Source organism: Petaurus breviceps, unplaced genomic scaffold (genome assembly GCF_028583685.1).
Source record: "Petaurus breviceps papuanus isolate PSGF00001 unplaced genomic scaffold, PetGlider_PUasm1.0 103, whole genome shotgun sequence".
Classification (NCBI taxonomy): domain Eukaryota; kingdom Metazoa; phylum Chordata; class Mammalia; order Diprotodontia; family Petauridae; genus Petaurus; species Petaurus breviceps.
This window is the reverse complement of record NW_027185588.1, coordinates 3374432-3395573: the sequence shown is the minus strand read 5'-3', so window position 1 is coordinate 3395573 and position 21142 is coordinate 3374432. Positions and strand designations below refer to the sequence as shown.

Here is a 21142-nt window from a genome sequence, read left to right as displayed (position 1 = left end):
ATAGATAGATAGATAGATAGATAGATAGATAGATAGATAGATAGATAGATAGATAGATGCTCTTTTTAAAAAAAAAACAAAACATCAACATCACTTCCCAGGGACTCCCTTCTCCCAGTGACAAAGAAATACAGTCAAGCAACACAAATCATGGTCATTCCAGGCAATGTATATTCTACTTTGAATTGAGAGGTTGAGAGAAGGTGAACACTCTACACTGAGATCACTGCATTGATTAGAATTCTGTCTTTGTGGTTTCCAACCAACTTTTCCAGGCTGATTGCCTAGCTCTCCCCTTCCCCTACTCAAAAGTCCAGGGGGCCATTCAGGACCACTGCCCTTCCTCTAGTAGGACAAGCTATGTCCAGCATCTGGCATTTGCATGAACCTTCCCTCTGCCTGGAATGCACTCCCTCCTTATCTCTCTGCCTTTTAGAATCCTTTGCCTTCTGGGCTGAGTTCTGGGGCCAACTCCTTTGTGAAGTCTTCCCAGGATTCTCCCAGCTCATGCAATTTGCTCTGTTCCTACTCACTTTCTCTTTACTTAAAAAGAAAAAAAAATCACTAACCCCCCCCCCCCCCATTTTTCCCTTATTGTTGTTGTTCAGTCATTTTCAGTCATGTCTGACTCTCTGTGACCCCATTTGGGGTTTTCTTGGCAAAGATACTGGTGTGGTTTACCATTTCCTTCTCCAGCTCATTTTATAGACAAAGAAACTAAGGCAAACAGGGTTAAGTGACTTGCCCAGGGTCACACAGCTATTGTCTCAGGCCAGATTTGAATTTAGGAAGAGTAATCTTCCTGACTCCGGGCCCAGGGCATAATATCCACTTTACCATATAGCTGCCCCTGCATTTTTCCTCATTCTTAAAAAAAAAAAAACAAACCAAACATCAAAAAAGAGAGAACATTTCTATAGACAAAGTAGAACAGAAAAAGACAATTATATGTGCAATCACCAATCTCTTTTATAGACAGCTTACTTTTTAAAAAAGTACATAATGCATTTAACAGCTCCCTTTTGCAGTCAGTCAGCATGTCTGATTTCTTAGGAACTTTTCTCCTGTCCTTTTTCCGTGTGTTTCCCCTTCACATTTCCCAGGGACACTTTGTCTGGCTCTCTCCTTTGTCCATCACTTCCCATCTCGAATTGTGTGCTTCTCTGGGTGCCCCTTATTAAACTGTAACTCTGTGAGGAAAACAGCTGTATCTTTTTGCATCTTTGTATCTTGTCTTTCCAGGTATTTAACATAGGTCTATTCAACAGAATTGACCTTTATTTCTGGTATTACAATTTTCTGGAGTGGAAAAAAATGCTGGACTTGGTTTTTGAGTCCTAGATCTGACACCTGCTCAATGACGTTGGGGAAGTCATGTTTCTAAGCCTCAGTTTTCTCTTCTGTAGGATGGGGGAGTGGGGGTGGGTGTCCAACTAGATTACTTTTGAGACCTCTTCTAGCTCTAAATCTATGCCCCCATAGATACCAAAACAAGGCAGATTGCACTAGGCAACTTGAAGAGCTCTAAAATAAGAGAGGGGAGAGGGGAGGATTCACCTGAGTCATTCTCCCTTCTCATCTCTGCTTCCTTCTGTGGCTGCCTTGAAGATTCAGCTTAAATCTCCCCCTCCCTAGGCGCCTACCCTCTGGGATTGCCTTCCATTTTCTTGTACATATGTATATACGGGGTGTCCCTAAAGTCTGGTAACATAGGACATCTCATTAACTATGCATATTTTCAAGAAATGAAATGAATGAAATTTTCAACACTTTATTTAATTAGCATAAATTTTAGCCATGACATTTTCATATGGAATAAAAGTTTTCATTAGCCATTGGGACTATTTTCCATATTAATTAGATTAATTTAATTAATTAATGAGATTTCCTATTAGTCTCCTATGTCTTCCTATGAAATCTCATTTATGCTAATTAAATAAAATGTTGAAAAGTTCACTTATTTCATTTCTTGAAAATATGCATAGTTAATGAGATGTCCTATGTGTCCAGACTTTAGGGACACCCTATACATATGAACATATGCATACACGTACAGCAAAAATGGATGGTGATGTTATAAGACAGGCATTGTATTTTGTGCAAACTACTGTACGTACACACACACACACTCACTCATCATACATACATACATAGTGCTTGGCACACAATAAGTGCATAATTAATGCTTGTTAATTGATTGAAGGAATGGAAGGATGTTAACAGGAGAGAACTTGCTCTCTAGGCAGGCAGTGAATGCTGGATTGCCTTCACAAATTCACAGATGCAAAAAGAGGCCAGGCTAAGAAGCAGGGAGAAGGGAGAAGTCTGGAATGGTGAGGAAGGGATCTTAGGAACTTTAAATTGCTATTAACACATGGATCTTCCTCTTCTTCTTCCACCTCCTCACCATATTGGGTTTTCCCATCTTGCCAAAGCTGGAAGGGCAGAACCCACTATAACTCAGAATCCTCCAAGCTCAAGGGATCCCCCAGCCTCAGTGTCCTGGGAATCGGTCTTATAGGCATATACCAGCCATCCCTTGGTATCACGTACCTGCTGAAGGAGCACAAGGGCTGTCCATTTCTTATGCCTTGCCCTTGCCCTATGACCGGTCTATTTCTTTTCCTGGCCACACATCTTTCTGATGCTATACTTTATGCTGCTTCTATTGCATAATTCTTGGTTGCTAAAATGGCATAATGTGTACACCCCAAATGGTCTTCTTTGTTGCCCTTTATATGACCTGCAATTTTAGGTTTTCAGAGACTAATTCTGGTATGCCATGACTCATAACTATATAGCGTCACTGGAAGGATATTGGTATTTTTTAAAAAAAATGGGTCCTTGATTTAGGGACAAGATTAGGGTGGTAGTTAACTAAAAACACCAAGCAATTTTACAAAGGAACCCAGTGTGGTCTCCTCCTCTTTTCTAATCCTAGGCCCATTTAATTTTCTAGACAGTGTCTATCGACTATCTTGGATATATGTTCTGAAGAACCAGCTTTATTTGGTGTTCAGAGTTGTGTCCGACCCTTCATGATCCCATTTGCGGGTTTTCTCAGCAAAGATACTGGAGTGGTTTGCTCATTTTACAGATGAGGAAACTGAGGCAAACAGGGTTAAGTGACTTGTCCAGGGACACACAGCTAGTAAGTATCTGAGGCCAGATTTGAACTCAGGAAGATGAATCTTCCTGGCTCCAGGCTCAGAACTTTATTCACTGTACTACCCTAGTGGCCACCAGTTTTATAGGTGTCTCTCTTCATTCACGTAGTTTTTCTTATGTGGACAATGAGGCTGAATTCTTCTGAGAAAGGTGAAGGTGGGTGATAAATAGAGATGGTAGTCAGCTATAGAGGATAACAGTGAGCAGAGGTGACTGATGGTGAATGAATGAATGAAAATGACTTGTGAAATTTACTATATGTTAGATACTTGCTTAGTACTGCGGTTAAAAATACAAGCAAGTAAGATAGTCCATTCCTGCAAAGAGCTTACATTCTATATGAAGTAGGGCTGGAAGGGACCTCAGTGGTCACGAGATCTAATCCCCTCAATTTACTGATGAGGAAACTGAGGCCCAGAGAGGTTAAGTATCTTGGCCTTGGTCACACAGGTTCCTATTGAGATTCAAACCTAGGTCTTCTGACTCAAAATTCAACATCCTTTCCTCTTCATCACTGTGGCAAAATATCTTATTTGCTATGTCCTCTTCTGTCCACGTACATGTCAGATTTTCTATCTTTAAAATATATGTAGTGATAAGCAGGGTCTGTTGTTCTGATCCTTTATAATACTTGACATATTTTCCCACATTTGTCATGTTTTATGGAGCAATAATAAATTAAATTAATTCACTACAACCATTTTCCCCACTCATTAGACTTGGAAGTGTTTTTTTTTTTTAAATAATGAATACAGCAACTACACTTTTTTTTTTTTTAAAGAGCTTACATTCTAATAGAAGACAGAACATATAGAGAAGTTAAATGAACAAGAATTTTTTAAGGTGCCTACTATGTGTTGGGCACTGTGCTAAGATCTAGAGAAGGGTGTTTTGGACAAAGAAGTCAGAGGGAATGGTGATTAGAGTCATAGAGTAATTAATGAAAATGCTCTTTCCAAAATGGCTTTTGTCTTTATGATTGTGGGTCTCAGAGCTCTGTTAGAAATGGGGTACAGTAGCACAGAGGAAGCAGAGATGGATGGAGCTGAGCAAAGGAGAGTGAGGGTAAAGAAGAATGTAAGCACCCTGAGGGCAAGGACTGCATGATTTTTGTCTTAGCATCCCCAGAATCTAGCCCAGTAGAGGTCACTTCATAGGCATTTATTAAATGCTTGTCGATTAATTGATTGTGCATAGAGATGAAGGAGGATTAGGGAACTGGGTTACATGATAACAAAGAACACTCATGGGGGCCTGAGTAACCAGAACAGGGATGACTGTAACTGAGGGAACAGTCACAAAGTCTAAACTGCTCTCCCAAGTCTCCTAGCTTTCTCTTCGTAGAGCTGGATGGACATGGTTTTACTTAGAACTGGCCACTCTTGATTGAAGTTACTCTCCGTACTCTGTTCTTCCCCCTGAGGCGCCCCACCCCCTTGACTTATCTCATGTTCCCAGGGTTTCCCACTGTGTTCTCTCTTCTGGGTTCATGTTTGCTCAGTAATGTGAAGCAGTGTAAATAGCACGGGGCTCTGAGGCAACAGAATCTTGAGTTCAAACACTGGATTTTCTATTTACTGTCTAGGTGATCATGAGCAAGTAATTTTTCCTCTCCAAGCTTCAGTATCCCCATCAGTTAGATGGAGATGAGAACATGGGGAAACTGCTTTGTAAAACTTAAGGACCCAAAAAGAATATGAGAAGAAGTGGGAGACTAGGGATATGGAACACTATTTTTTTTTTTTTTTGCTTTTTGGAGGGCAATTGGGTTTAAGTAACTTGCCCAAGGTCACACGGCTAGGTTTTTTGTTTGTGTGTTAAGTGTCTGAGGCCTAATCTGAACTCAGGTCCTCCTTACTCCAGGGCCAGCCCTCTACTCACTGCGCCACTTAGCTGCCCCTTGGAACACTATTAATATTACATTTTTTGATATGTTGTTTGGTTTGGTTTTCCATAACTTCTCTCTCTCTCTCTCTCTCTCTCTGTCTCCTTTCTCCTCTTTCTCTCTCCTCTTCTCTCTCTCTCTCTCTCTCTCTCTCTCTCTCTCTCTCTCTCTCTCTCTCGTCTTTCATCTTTTCTCTCTGTCTCCTCTCTCAAAAACCACAGCTCTTTAGAGCTATATGGTTTGATTATTCTCACTGGGGACATTTCAGGCACTAAGAGCCACCCTATCAGAATCAGATCTGGGCTGTCCCTGGCTGTCCCCATCACAAAATAACACCCAAATCTAGCAGATGATGCCCCAATCCCATCACAGATGGGTCTCTGCCTTTATCTTCCAAAAGGCCTTTGACCAAGCAGCCCATTTGCTTCACTCCAATGCTAAACTCTGTGTGTAGAAAGGTCTGGATGTAGTTTGGAAGAACCCAAAGTAACAGCCTCAATTATTTTCTGGTGATTATTTGCCTTTCATCTCTGCCCTATCATCTTTTGCCTGGTTTCATTCTTATTAGTGTAATGGGGGTTTGGCAAATGACCAGATTGCCTAAAATGGGGTTACCTAGAAGGGAGGAGCTGGCTGGCTCCCTCTTAGGGGATCTGGACATGCACCAAACCCCGCCTACATTTGTTTACAGGTTACATCTTGCTTATGAAAGCAAGCATGGCCAAGACTGTGCCAAATGATCATTTTTTGTTGTGGGAAAAACTCGGGGAGGACTTTTCAGGGCTTCTGGAGTGGTAGGAGTGAAGGGGGGAGGGAGGAAGGGAGGTGGTTCTTGGATAAGAATCTTCTTTAAAAGCCCTTTAATGTCAGTGATCATAGGATTGTAGATTTAAAGTGAGAAGGGACCAATCTGAGGCCTTCTAAACAAATCTCTTTAATTTGTAGATGAAGAAACCTGGGCCTGTATTAGGTGAAATGACTGACTCAGGGTCTCAGAGGCAATAAGTGCCAGATAAAATGAGATAATATTTCTAAAGTACTTTGCAAACTTTAAAACTTTATCATCATCCAGGATTCACCAGTGCCCCAAATGAACCCTCTCCCCCAACTCTTAATCCATCAACAATTCATTTGTCTTCAACAAATATATTTGATTATCTCCAATTGAGACTGACTCTATCTTGTTTGTACATGGTTGCATGCATGTTGATATCCCCATTTGACTAGAAGCTCTTCAGAGCCTTTTACTTTTCTTTGTAACCCCAGCACTTGAAACAGTGCCTGGTATATAGTAAGTGCTTAATGTTTATTGACTGACTGATCTGAGTTTGAGAGCATTTATTGAGCACCAAGTATGTAAAAAGCATTGTAGTTGGCAACAATCTCCACCCTCCAGAGGGTTTCCATTCCACTGGGAGGATGCATGTGTACCCAAGCATATTAGAAGGAAGGCTGTCCTCTAATGTTAGACCTCCAATATTGTGGGAGGATTAGATGAGGCGAAGGTGGGTGGAGAAGGGGAATGGAAGAGGCAGCCAACTAGGAGAGGCTGAGACAGCTTGATGAAGGGAAGAAACTAACAGTTACATCTAACTATGGGGACTGAAGGAACTGAGGATGGTTAGCAGCAGAAAGGAAGACTCTGGGGTGGCCTGATAGCTGTCCATGGAGGAAGGATTAGCTTTGTTCTACTTGGTTCCAGAGGACAGAACTCAGGAAGTGGGTGGAAATTGAAGATGGAATGGGTTCCCCCTCACTAGAAGGCCTCAAGCAGAGAATTGGTGACCACTTGGGGGATTGCTAAATGCCCTTACTCTATGTCAGATGCTATGCTAAGTGATGGGAATTTCTGTGCAGGCATGGGTTGGATTAGGTAGACAGATTCTGGGGTTCATCAATGTATGGCTCCTCCCTTCCAAAAGACTTTAAGGGTGCCCGGGATGGATAAGGTCCAGTCCATGCCTACCATGAGCATACAGGCGTATGCAGGGGTGTGCCGGTAAGTGGTTCTGTAGGCGGAAAGATCATTCATTCAGTCAATAAATATTTATTAAGAATCTACTATGTGCCAGGCACTGTGCTAAGCTACAGTGGGGCTACAAAAAAAAAAGGGGCAAAAGACAGTCCCAACTCTCCAGGAGCTCACACTCTAATGAGAGGATAAGAAATAAATATGTGCAAACCATATGCAGAATAAATAAGAAATAAGAGAGAGGGGGCGCTATAATAAAGAGGGGTTGGGAAAGTCTGCAGTAGAAGGTGGGATTTTAGGTCATGAAAGAATAGGCCAGCCAGGAGGCAGAGAGGAGGAAGAAGAGCCTTCCAGGCAGCTGGGTCAGACAAAGAAGATGCCCAGAGCTGAAAAGATGGGAATAGTCAGGAGGCCAGTCACAAGATTGAAAAAATATTCATACAATATGCTTTTAAACTTAATCTGCATTCTTAACATCTCCAACACTTTCTTAAGTCTCAACAATCAACAAACAATAAATCAAACCCTTTGCCCTACACCAAAAATTTTAAATGGGGAACTGGCTAGAGCTGCCTTCCATAAACCGTTACCTGTCTGTAGGAGGGGGAGGAGAAGGAGCTGTGTATGGGACATGAGTTTTGAATGTCAGGTAGAATGTGGAAATTATTCAGACATAAGAAAGATACAAATGTTGTGTTCAGAACAAGAAAAAAGCGCTTCCAGCCGAGATTCTTAACCTTTTTTGTGTGTTCTGAATCCCTTAGGCAGTTAGAATGGACAGCTTCTCAAAATAATGTTTGTAAAACAGCATTTCAAAGGAAACCAATTAAATTGAAAACAATTATCAAAAATGGTTTGTTTTTGAAAGCTCCTAGACCCCAGGTTAAGAATCTGGCCTTAGAGGTCTCCAACCCCCCCCATTTTACAGAGGAGGAAATTGAGGCCCGGGTTAACACTCAGTTTCCTCTCCCCTTCTTCATGCCATCTCTCCCCCCACAAAGGACACCTCAGCTTCGGCTGCCCCTTTAATTCCTCAGTTTGCTGCTAAACTTCCTGGTTTCTGTTTTCTCTCCCAGGCAAATACCCTGGTCCACTTCGGTCTATGGCGTACTGGGGTTTGGAGACATTAGTTCTTGTATGAGTTATCCACGGGGATCTCTTCCTTCCTGAGAAAGATCACAGTCCTCAAGTGGGCCAGAGGAGGTCCTTTCTGGTCCCAAATCCTATGGTCCTGTGAGCTTGCTGGATGGGATGGAGCCACTTAACACGGTCCTGGAGGTGCTGGGCTAATAATCATGGTAGAAGAGCACTGGCTTTGAAATGGGGAGGACCTTGGTCAGTATTCTTGCTCCAACGTGCCTGCCTGTGAGACAATCAAGTGAGCCTCCCTTGGCTTTGGGCTCTTTTTTTAACAAGGGGGGGGCTCATAGATTTAAAGCAGGAGTTCGGATCCTTTGGCCTTGAGGCCACATGTGACCCTCTAGGTCCTCGGGTGCAATCCTTTGAATGAATCCAAACTTCCTAGAACAAATCCCCTTAATAAAAGGATTTGTTCTGTAAAACTTGGACTCAAAAGGCTGCATCCAAGAACCTAGAAGACCACATGTGGCCCGGAGACCACAAGTTCCCCACCCTGGTTTAGAGCTAAGTTAGAAGGAAATTGAGAGGTCATTTAGCCTAGGCTCCTAATTTCAGAAATGAAGAACTGAAGGCCTGATGAGCTCAAAGGGCTGCTGTAGTTAATAGTAGCTAGTATTGATTTAGCACTTGAAGCTTTGCACAATTCTTTTTATGTGTGTTATCTCATTACAACAGCCCTGTGAAGTAGGTGCTGTTATCTCCATTTTATAGCTGAAGAAACTGAGGCAGAGAGGTTAAGCCACTTGCCCCAAATCACACATGGTAGGGGCATCTAGGCGGCATAGTGAATAGAGCACCAGCTTTGAGTCAGGAGGACCTGCATCCAAATCTGGCCTCAGACACTTGACACTTACTAGCTGTGTGACTGGTCAAGTCACTTAACCCCAATTGCCTTGACTTTCCCCCTCCAATCCTCTCCCCCCCCAATACCTCCCCATACAACCAAAAACCAAATTACACATGATAAATGTCTCAGGCAGGATTTGATCACAAGTCTTCCTGCCTCTGAGTCCCATGTTCTATCCCCTCTACCCTCTTGTTAGCTTGTGGTCAAATCATAGAAGCTGGTCCCAGATCAGCTTCTGGAGACACATCCAGTTTCTGAGTAAGGAGACTTCAGTGGGCTTACTTGGGAGACACACACCAGTCGATGTTTGGTGCGTGTTGAAATCCCTTCCTGATAGAGGAGGATAGGGCTGGGGAGAATGGGGGAGAGCAAGAGGGAACGTCTGGAAAAAGAAGTTGTGGTCACAGTTAGATGAGTCAACCAAACTGGGGGTGTTGTGAAAGGAGGGCAGCTGAGAGTGAGAAGGTTGTGATGGGGAGGGCAGGAAGTCTGTAACTCCCCCACCCCCTCGACCCAGTCTCCATAACTCTGGACCCACCAGACTGCCCTGGGTCATGGCACCCTCCAGGCTGAACAAAAGGAGATGGAAGAATGGGCTGAGCTTCTTGGGGGGGGGGGGTCAGGGCCCTCAATCTCCATGTTAAAAATGAACTTCTCTCATCTCTGTCTGGTGAATTTCTTCCCTTCTTTCAAAGCCCAGCTCAGGTGCAGCCCCTTTCTGAAGCCTCCTCTCCCCCTGCCCTCTCTCTTCCCCAGAAATGATTCTTTCTCCCTTCTCATTTACCATGATACTTTGACAGCTAATCTTGCTCTCCATTTTATGAGATGTTGGTGTATTTCTCCTCAACAGTGCAATGTAAGCTCCATGAGGGCAGGCTGTCTAAAGTGAAACTCCTTACTTCTTTACCCACCAAGGATCCTGTGACTGTTATAGCCCTGTCTTAGGGCTCACCTTCACCCACTGCCACCACCTTTATTCTCCTTGCTGCCCCCTTCCCATTGCCATGAAGGTGAGGGCCAGCTCTCTGGGGGATGGATCGCCCCTTACCCTGGTGCAGCAACACCCAACTGGGACCCATTGTGCAGCTATGCTCCCTTCCTCTTCCCTGGCCTCCACCCTCATCCCTACAGATTCTGGGAATCTGTCCCCAAAAAAGGACTGCTCCTTCCAGCTCTAGGTACAACTATGCTCATTGAGCAGAGGATGAAACGGGCCTAGAGCGGTTAAATGCTGTTTGCTCCAGGTCATACCCAGTATAATAGGCAGGACTAGCATCGAACAGTACATGGGAGGAGCCAGGAGCCAGGCCAGGTTGTGTGGGGCCTCCCTGGGACCTGGAGTGGCTGGGTCTTCTAGGGGAGGCTCCGGACTGACCTCCCATCCCCTCCCCCTCAGCTCCTAGGGCTACCGAGGAGGACGATGAGCAAAGAGAAAGAGCCACTTCCTTCCCTCCTGCTGCCCGCAGCCTGGGCCAAGCTGGGGGGGGGGGGGGGGAGGTTTGCAAAGAGTGGCCCCTGCCCTGGGGAGATGCTGCTGCTGCAACAGCACCTACCTAACTTGGTAGCTCTTGGGCTCCAGGGCAGCCCCACCCTGCTTCTCACCTCGGAAGGAGAGGCTAAAAGTGCTAGGCTCCTGCAGCCTGTGTAGAGAGACAGCCTCATGGGTATAGAATTACCTCTAATTAGCAGACATCCCAGGTGGCTGCTCCCTAATTAATTCCATCCTCCATAATTAATCCCTGATCCGCCCTTTCCTGCTACCCCCTCCCATCTTTAGGGGTAGGGGAGAAGGGAGGCAAGAGATAGCATAAGGTAAAAAACAAGAACAAGTAAGTGTTTGCTAAAAACTTACTATGTGCCTGGTGCTTTATAAATCTCTCCTTTGGTCCTCAAAACAGCCGTGTGAATTAGGCACTATCATCAACTCCATCTTACAGATGGAAGAAACTGAGATTGAGTCTTTTTCTAGTAAGTATCCTGAGGTCTGATTCAAACTCAGATCTTCCTGACTCCAGGCACAGTGCCTTAACCACTGTACCACCTAGAGGCCTGAGGGGAATGGAAAGAATACTGCATTTGGAGTCCTTCTGGTTAGTGTGTATAGTTCTGGGGTTCAAAGCCCAGTTCTGCCCGGGTCATCAACTGTCTGACCTTGGGCAGGGCCTTTCTTTTCAGGGATTTAGCTTCCTTAACTGGGAGAAAGTGACAAGGAGTTTTGGGGAACCTACCTCAGCAGATGATTTCGGGCGGTGGGTGGGGGGGCTCAGGCTTCAAAGTGCTACTTATCAAAATGTCCCTTGTCACTATTAAAGTCTTCACAGACACTCCCCTACATTACCTCAGTCTCTGGTGTTTTCAGGCATGGAAAATCAGAGCTGGAGGGCTGTCAAATAATCGACAAGCATTTTAAAAATGCTTATTATGTGTCAGGCTCCATAGCTAGGGGTTGTAGTCAACCTGATTTATTTGGAGACAGAAGTGTGTTGTTTTTCAGTCAAATCTGACTCTTCACGACTCCATTTGGGGTTTTCTTGGCAAAGATACTTGAGTGGTTTGCCATTTCTTTCTCTAGCTCATTTGACAGATAAGGAAACGGAGGCAAACTGGACTAAGTGATTTGCCCAATATCACACAGCGGGCAAGTGTCTGAGGCTGGATCCGGCTGGATCCTGGCAAGTCTTTTCTTCACTAACAAAACAGGGCTAATAATTGCACCTACCTTTGCCTCATGAACATTGAAAAAAATGCATTTAAAGTGCTAGTGTAAATATTAAGGTGATATATACATGGTAATTATTATTATTGAATACAGAAGTGAGACAGTCTTAAAACAAAGAATGTCAAGGATGGGAAGATCATGGGATTTAGGGCTGGAAGGGGCTTGTAAGATCATCTCTTGACCAATCCCCTAATTTTAAAGAGGAGGAAACGGAGATGATGTGATTTACCTAAAGTCGAACAGCTAGGAGGCAGCAGAAACAAGGACTGGGCCCTGCTCCTCTTCACACCTAGTCCTTTCCTTCACATCTATTTTTGGCAGTTGAGAAATTAGGCTATTGGAGCTCCAAGCACCCTCAGAGGATAGAATATGAGAGCTCCGAAGGAACTTAAAACATTGGGCACTCTTAGAGCTGGGAGGGGCCTTAGAGCAGCGGTTTGTAACTCAAATAGAAAAACAGGGCCACCAAGATATCCATCCAACAGATCCCTGTGGGCTTAACATTAACTTGAAAAATCATGTTAATATTATCTATGTTTTATTGTATTTTTAGTTTGTACCTTAGAACACAGGATGTGTCAAAGCTGGGAGGATCCTTAGAGCCCCAAATGAGAGAATATTGAAGGCCTTTGATGTCACCTAGTCCAAGTCTCTTATTTTACAGATGGGGAAACTGAGTCTCAGGGAAGGAGACTGCACTTGCCAAAGGTTGTATAACAAGTCAGCCCCTCTCTTCACTACTAACAATGAACTTCTTTCATTATTTCTCTCCTTCCCATCACCATTAGTTATACATGTATTGACTCTGGTCAAGAACATGATCATCTAAGCTTTAACACTGTCCCCATCAATGATCACCATGACCACTGTTTCATCACTCTTTGTCTTGATGAAACCATTACTGTCAGCCACTATGGCTGTGGCTGTCATTGTTCTAAACCAATCCGGCCTAAGAAACTTTAAAAGTACCTCTTATGTGCCAGGCCCTGTGCTGCAAAGAGGATACAAAAGTGAAAGGAGAAACCATCCTCACCTTTGGGGTTTCTGTCCATACTAATCACAGCTCACATTTATAGTCTTTAAAGTTTGAAAAGCTCTTTATATTTGTTAACTCATCTGATCTTCAGAATAATCCTGTGAGGTAGGAGCTATGCTTAGCCCCATTTTATAGATGAGGAAACTGAGCTACAAAGGTTAAGTACCATGTCCAGTCACACAACTAGTAAATTTCTAAGGCGGGATTTGAACTCAGGAACTCAGGTCTTCCTGACTCCAAGCTCCATACTCTACCCACTGTGACCCCTAGCTGCCTTGTTGTCATGGGATACCACATGACATTCTACCCATAGACAAAGACAGCCATCTTCCCAACACAGTCTCTCTTCTCTTCCCACCCAGCATCCCCTGCATCCATACTCTCTGCTCTATCTTTTCTGGCATCACTTCATCACTTATCACTCTGAGCCTAGGTCACTGAAGCTGACACACTGGTTGGGTTGTCACAGCCTTCTTGTCACCTCCACCACTGAGACCACAAATGCTACCATTAGGGTATCTCTGTCCTTGGTGGGAAGTTGCCCAATCAGAGAAAAGCAGAAATGGAAGCAATCAGCCCCTTCACTTCTCAGCTGGTTTTGCTCAGACCCAAAGGTCTGATGTCCACTCCTGGTGCTTCTTGGAGGCTCTGAATTTCCTCTGCCCTCAGGGACCTAGGTAGTCAGTCAGGCCTTCACCTCTTCTCTCAGAAACCCAAGTATGTAGGTTCCAATCTTAGCTCCCTTCCCTTATGTCCATTTCCTGAGCCCTTCTCTTCTCAGGGACCACTCATCCTGCCCTTCTGCCCTCAGCCTTAGCTCTTTCCAACCTCTCCCACTTTTTTTCTCTCTCTCACCTTTAACAGAGAAAAGACACCTTGGATAAAGACAAGATGGGCTAGAGGAAGGGACAGGTAGAGAGTTGAGGTGAACTTTCCTGAGCTTTGATTTGCACTACTACAGCCCAGAGGGAAACAGAGACTGGCCTAGAGACCCCCAGAAAGTCACTGATGTCACAAACCAGCCCAAGATAGAGCCTAGAGCTTAGCTCTAGCCAGCCCTGCTCAAGGTCTCAGAGAACAGCAAAACTGAGAGGGAACTTAAAACTGTTTTAGATCCAGGGAGCCCTTAGAAATACAACCAAAGATATCTGGGCTGGGGAAGATCTTAGAACACAGAAGGGCCAGACTGAGAGCTTAGAGCTCTTTTGACCCAACTATCTCACTCGACAGATGGGGGAGCCAAGGTCCTTGGAAAGGGAGAGAGTTTTTGCCAAGATTAAACAGTCAGTCAGCAGCAGATTCAGGATGAGATTTTAGGTATCCCTGCTCCCAGCCTGAATCACATTGCAAAGCCTATGGGAGTCAGCATTAGGACTTTCCACACTCTGCTGTGACAATGTACAGAGACACTTCATGAATTGGTAGTTTTACTGCAGTATTCATTATTAATGATAAGCCCTGATCTGAGCCACAAATAATGCTAGCCCTAATAGCTTGTCACTGGGGCTAGAAGGGAGGGAGACTCTGGGGAATGTCCTGGAGAGTGTCCCCCCTGCCCCCTCCCCCCCTTCCTGGGCAAACAGTAATGGCAGGATGAGCTTTGATGTCCTTCTCCCCTGAATGGATCAATCCCTTAAAAGCTCTGGTTTTGAGTTCCCCCCAGGAAGGAGTGGCCTTGAGTCCTTTGTTCATAAAACCCTTCCAGATAATTAAATCCAATCTCATTTAACAGATAGGAAAATTGAAGTACAAGGCAGGGAGGAGATTCACTAATGATGTCAGTGGTAGATGGATTAGCACCCAGATCTTTGGCACTCAGTCAGGGGCCCCTTCTCTTGGGTCTTAGCAGGAGGGCAGGCAGGCCTGGGAGAAGGATGTCTCATCTGGACTGAAGCAGGGGTGGGTATGGGCCAGGGAAGGGCACACCCAGTGGTCTGTCTGAAGCAGAGACAGAACACAGAGAGGAGCCCTGGGTCAGGGTTGTCACAGTGAGCAGACAAGGTAGGGTGGGGCAGGGAGCCACCTCTGAGCTGCCCTGTGACAACAACTCACCATGGTGGCTGTAGTTCTTGGTCCCTGTAGCCCTAGGGTGGGTCCCCTGGGGTGAAGCAGGTGGCTGTGGCTGCTGGGGGAGCCAGGTTCAGGGGGCTCCTGGGGACTCAGACAAGGCCTGGTGCTGGTTCTCTGGGTACTAGGACTGAGAGCATCAGTTCCTCTTACAAAGGCCTCTGCTCCCCCACACCCACTTCCTATCACTGGGAGGGGCAGGGCCAGGGGGGAAGGAGCTCTCACCACAGAGGGAGTAGAGGCCTCTGAGGAGGGGGCAGGATGGCGCCATGGGCCCCTAGAAGTAATGACAGGAAGCTGGGAGGCACCTTTGGTTCTGCACATTTCTCCTTTGGTCAGTAGACTGTAAGCCCCTTGAGGGCAGGGAGTTGTATTCATTTTTGTCTTTGTATTTTGTTTTGTATTGTTGTCTAGTTTTGTCTGACTCTGAAGAGACCCCATTTGGGGTTTTCTTGGCAAAGATACTGGATCGGTTTGCCATTTCCTTCTCTGGCTCATTTGACAGATGAGGAAACTGAGGCAAACAGGGTTAAGTGACTTGCCCAGGGTCACACAGCTAATAAAAGTCTGAGGTTAGATTTGAACTCAGGAAGATGACTCCAGCTTCAGCACTCTATTCGCTGCGCCACCTAGAGGCCTTCATATTAAGCACATAGCAGGTTCTTAATAAAGGTTTATTGAATTGGATGGTGGGCCCAGGAGCCCTAGGGATGTGGCCCAACCCAGATTCCCTAGCAACATTTTTTGGGGTCTGGGAAGAAGCCTGGGGGAAAAGGCTTTAGGGAAGGCTGAGGTTGAGGTTGGGATGATGTAACAGCAGTTGTCTAAAATGTGGAACCTTTTTTTTTTTTTCAGAGAACGGTGGGAAACCAGAATCTATTTCTTTCTTTCTTTCTTCTAGGAATGCACCAAGAACAAAACATACATAAACAGACTGAGATCAGATGTGAGGATGAACTTTTTTCTCCTAAAGAGCCTTTTAGTGGGACTTTTCAAAGCCTTTTCCCATCCTTGGTTTTATTTGATAATACTGGGGTGAGGGAGGCTGGGAGGGGCTATTCTCCCCCTTTGACTTCAGGAGGAAGCAAAGATTCAGCAAAAGGAAGTGAGTTGCCTAAGGTCACACGGCACCTCAGTTTAGCAGAGTTGGAAATAGAATCTGTGATGAGAATCATGAAGTTCAGGGGAAGTCACGGGAAAGAGAAAGTGGGTTCTGCCAACTGGAAAGCTGCCATGCATCTACCTACACACCCTCCAGACTCAGCCCTAAGTGGGTCACACTGGAAATAGATAAAAGCTTCCCACCTGAGACCCAGAAACACAGAGATCACCAGGTTCAATCTCCTCATTTTTACACTGGGGGAAACTGATACCCAAAGAGGGGTAGGAACTCACTAGAGACAATGGCAGAGCCGGGACCACAACGCAAGCATTTTGGCTCCCAGACCAAGGCTGCTTAATAAATAGATGCAGGACAGATGTAGTCATCCCTATGTTGCCCCTCCAATTTTGCTATATACATGTTCCAAGGATTTTCACATGCTTCTAGTCCAGCTTCCAAGGGGCATCATGGGAGAAGAAAAGAATTTACTCACCTAATGTGAGTGTGTGATAACAATAACAATAACAATTGCTAGCATTTATACAGCACTTATGTGGGGGGCACCGCCCTGGACACTTCACAAATCTTATCTCATAAGGCCAATGTGGGAATGGGTTTTGCTTGACCCAGGCTGTTTTTCACACAGGTTTTGTTTTTGTTCTTTTGTTTTGCTGTCCGGAGGCAGAAGTGAGAAGGAAATGAAATAAATGATTGTTAATTGAAAAAGTTAAAAAAAAAATTATCTCGTTTGATCCTCACAACAAGCTGGGAGGTAAACGCTGTTATTTTCCTTATTTTGCAATAGGCAGAGGTTAAGTGACTTACCAGAGGTAACACAACCAGTAAGTATCTGAGGCTGCATTTGAACTCAGGTCTTGATTCCAGGTCGAGAGTTGACCCAGAGGGATTTCGCCTGTGTTGATTAGGACAACGGCAGCTATGGGTCTGATTCACAAGAATTGCTATAGTATAGCTCTTACGCTATGGGCTATTTTCTAAATTGTCATTCCTCCTCTAAGTTCTTGTAGCTGTTCAGTCATTTCAATTGTGTCTGACTCTTTGTGACCCCATTTGGAGTTTTCTTGGCAAAGATACTGGAATGGTTTGCCATCTCCTTCTCTGGCTCATTTTACAGATGAGGAGACTGAGGCAAACAGGGTTAAGTGACTTGCCCAGTGTCACAGGCCAGATTTGAATTCAGAAAGATGAGCCCAGCACTCTATCCACTGAGCTACCTAGCTGCTCTCCCTCTTTAGGAAGAACTGTAATTCAGGGCATGAGGCAGTGTAAGGAATAGATACCATGAGCAGCTTTCTAGGTAAGCACTAAATAGCAGTTTCAGAAGTGCAGAGATTTTTCCAGGTGGAATGCAGACCTAGCACTGTGAGATGGGGATGGTGTGTGTGTGTGGAATTGCATGTTCCTTTTCCCACTCTTGCTATGCAAGGTGGGGTGAGGTATGGATTTTCCTATGGCTTATGATCTGCACCTATAAGTTATATGTGTTCTGGGTGTGGGAAAGCTCTGGACCGGGAGTCTGGAAGTCCTGAGTTCAAATCCTACTGCTGACACTTGCTAGCTATGTCCCAGGACAAATCATTTAAACTCAAAATGGGGATAAAAATAGCACTTATCTCGAAGGGTGGTGACGGTCAAATGAGATAATGTATGTAAAACTTTAGCAAACTTTGAAGTATTAGCTAAGCGCTTACATTATTTTCAGAGACTGTATTGCCAATTGTTGCAACTCCATTGAACCATTTAAAATCCTGACTTACTACTGCCACCTTCTGGTTCTTTGCTGAACTGCAGAAGTTATTTTGACTTCCTTCCCTAGGGACACTTGGGAGTTAGCTTCAGGCTATTTTAGTTCTTTTGTGAGTCAGGTCCCTGGGGCACCTAGTCAGCATAAGGAGAGTCCCTCTGCTCAGATCTATCTTTTGAACTCCTTTGACTTTCTCCAGCTGGCAGATCTCTATTTTGTTGTTATTGAGTAGTTTTCAGTCATGTCTTACTCTCCTGACCTCATTTGGTGTTTTCTTGGCAAAGATACTGGAGGGGTTTGCCATTTCCTTCTCCAGCTCATTTTACATGTGAGGAACTGGAACAAACAGGGTTAAGTGACTTACCCTGGGTCACACAGCTAGTAAGTGTTTGAGGCTGGATCTGAACTCAGGTCCTTCTGACTCCAGGACTAGTGCTCTATCCACTGTACCATCTAGCTGCCCTGGCACCCCAGGTGAGACACAAACCCACAATACTAATCAGTCAAAAATTTGAATTGAAGGTGAACAAATTCTTTCCAGTGCCCATCGTGCTCCTAAAACCTAGCTTAGACCCATACAGCTTCACATGGCAAAATGGGGCAGAGCTATCAATCTTTGTCTTGCATTCCTGCAGTTACACAGGCATCACCCACCTCTCTATACTTGTTGGGCCTCTGAGTCTCTAATGTGTGGGTATTCTATTACTTCTTGTCTGTCTGCCTGTCTCCTGAACTTCTACTAGTGTTGACCCTTACTTTTAAAATCATTCTCACTCCTACTTGTCTGTCTGTTTCTGCTTCAAGGCTTCATCCTGATCTTTGATACTTGGGTCTGGCTCACCCCCCGAGATTGTTTCCTAGGCTCTTGGTCCCACGTTTTCCATGGTTGGCTGACTCCTAGGTCTATATTTTCTCTGATTCCCCAGGCTGGTGCTAGCTCTTCCTGAACCCATTTCTACACTCACCACTTGTTACTGCTGCCCATGTTATAAGATATTTGGCAGTTAGGAATAAGAGGATGAGAAAAGACCAAAAAAGAAGAAAAATGTAATGTACCCCAATGAAGAAAGATTATGGGAGTTCAGAATAACAGACCCATGAGGGCCTTTAGAACAGAGCATAGAGATCCTCCGTAATCTGAAGGGACCTCAGGCAATCCATCTGAAGCAGCTTCCTTCTTAGGCCATAACTGTTTTTACCTAGATTGTTTGGATCTTTAGGTTTTAAAGAGCTGCAGCTGAAGAGCCGGAGGAAGGCAGACAGGGAAGGTGATATAAAGGGTGGCTCCGAGACATCATGATGGTTGCACTGTGCAAGGAGTCTTTAAAAGGGCAAGACATTGTGCTTTGCTGTTGATTATTTCCTGGGTTTTTGGGATCAACTGTGATTTACTAGGAGAATTCAAGAAGAGAGTGTCTGATTGTAGAGGTGGCTAGGTGGTCCAGTAGATAGTGTGCTGGGCCTGGAATAAGGAGGACCTGAGTTTAAATGTGATCTCAGATGCTTACTAGCTGTGTGACCCTGTGCAAGTCACTTAACCCTGTTTGCCTCAGTTTCCTCATCTGTAAAATGACCTGGAGAAGGAAACAGCAAGCCATTCTAATATCTTTGCCAAGAAAACCCCACATGAGTTGGACACAACTAATCAGCTAATTGAAATATGGTGCAAGCAGCCAGCCAGGAGTTGAATACAGTATGGGGGTAGTGAGTAAGTGTGAAACTGTGAGGCAGTTGCCCCTCTTCCCTTTTGGCCTGGCAATGGAGAATACTCAATAGTGTTTTTCTACAAATGTATTCTGGAGGTTCTTTTCCCTCTGCTTTGAGAAGAATCAGACAGAAAATGGAAAATTCAGACTCTCCCACAGCAAGGGCAGCTTGGCTCTGGCTGCTTGGACTTAAACCAGTTATAGCTTCCTTTAATTTTACTTTAGTGAATACTTTTAGACTAAATTCCAAGTGATTAAGTTTTTGGGGGCTGTAACTTATAAGGAAAACAAGCTTGGGGTTCTACAGGGGGCGTGTATTATGAACCAAGAGAATTATGAGTTATTTTTAAAAAATTAATCCATTTCCCTAGACTTTAAGTATTCTCACTGGAGCACTAGGGGAAGGCTGTAGACTGCACACAGTAGGTATTGAGTTGGTAGCTTAAGGAAGGGACTGCTGGGTGAGTCTGCAACATGGACAGTGTGAAATGTGCTGGTATGGTTCCAGCTTTGATCGCCACCTTGTGGCTGACATAGACAAAGCACCCTGAGCAGCTGCTCTAAGCTACAGCCCCTGCCTAGTGTAAGAAATCCTATCTGCAGAAGATCTAACCTGTCCCTCTTTTAGACCTGGAAAGAACCATAGAATGAAGATAAAATAATGCAAAGTTGAAAGGAACTTTCCATTCTGCCCAGAATGTCAAAGCTGGGAATGTGAGATGTGGGAGGGCCTTTGGAGCAGGGAATGTCAGAGCTGGGAGGGACCTTAGAACAGGGAATGTCAGAGCTGGGAGGGACCTTAGAACAGGGAATGTCAGGGGGGGGGGGGGAAGTACCTTAGAACATAGCACTTCAGAGCTGGAAAAGACCCAAGAGCATAGCTGTGATATACTGGTAAGTGCTCTGGACTTGGAGGCAGAGGAGCTGGGTTTATGCCCCATTCTTCCACCCTTCCCCAAGTGACCTTGGGGACAAGCTCCTTCATCTTTCTCCCTGTATCCCATGAGGAGGCCAGGCTGCCCGATTTCTATTGCCCTTTGTGCCCAACCCCAAGGCCCAGAGAAGGAAGAAGACTTGTCCAGGGTGAGTCTGGGTCAGGAGAAAAAGTGACCACTCCATTAGTAATTCTTTATTTGTTCTAGGCAGGAACCTGTTTCTGGCTGGCTGAATAGTGAGACCTGCTTATGGAGGTGGACATTTGTGCTGATATGTCTAGCAGGTGGAAAGAACCATGAGATGGAACAATGGGATTCTCCGAGGCCTGAAATAGCCATGCCTCGGGGGAGGGAGAGAATTGTCTTGTAGCTTCCAGACCTTCTATCAAGTCCCTGGTCCCTCAGGCTTAGCACAAAGTGGAAGCTCATGCTTGCTGAAGGAACCCTGACTGGGTTCAGGTCTTTGCTCTACCTGGATTTCTTTGGGAAATTTCCTCTTTTTGAGCCTCATTTTCCTCATCTGTAAAATGGGATACTTGTACAACTTCACCCATTGGGTTATGAGGAAATGTATTTTGTAAAACTCAAAGTACTCTAATCGGAGAGATTATCATGATGACCCTGACCCCAAAGTGAGCCCCCAACCCCTGCTGCAAAACTGAGTCCTGACCTGAGTCATTTGGATCCTTCATTCTCAATGACTCTAGGCCTGTGCCCTCAGACTTCAGAGTGCTAGTTCTGCACAGAGCCTTGATCCAGGTCTGAGCCCTGACCCCAGACTAACCTTGGGCCCCTAAATG

At 44.9% G+C, this 21142-nt stretch overlaps 1 protein-coding gene across 1 annotated transcript in view; it reads right to left on the bottom strand.

Annotated features, from left to right (window-relative positions):
- Positions 1-15075, bottom strand: part of MYO1F (myosin IF) — a 43399-nt gene extending 28324 nt beyond the window's left edge. The window contains exon 1 of the mRNA XM_069096546.1: positions 14820-15075. Within this exon, the coding sequence (XP_068952647.1) occupies positions 14820-14822 (3 nt within the window). The 5' untranslated portion in view covers positions 14823-15075. The remainder of the gene's footprint in view (positions 1-14819) is intronic.
- Between the last annotated feature and the right edge of the window lie 6067 nt (positions 15076-21142).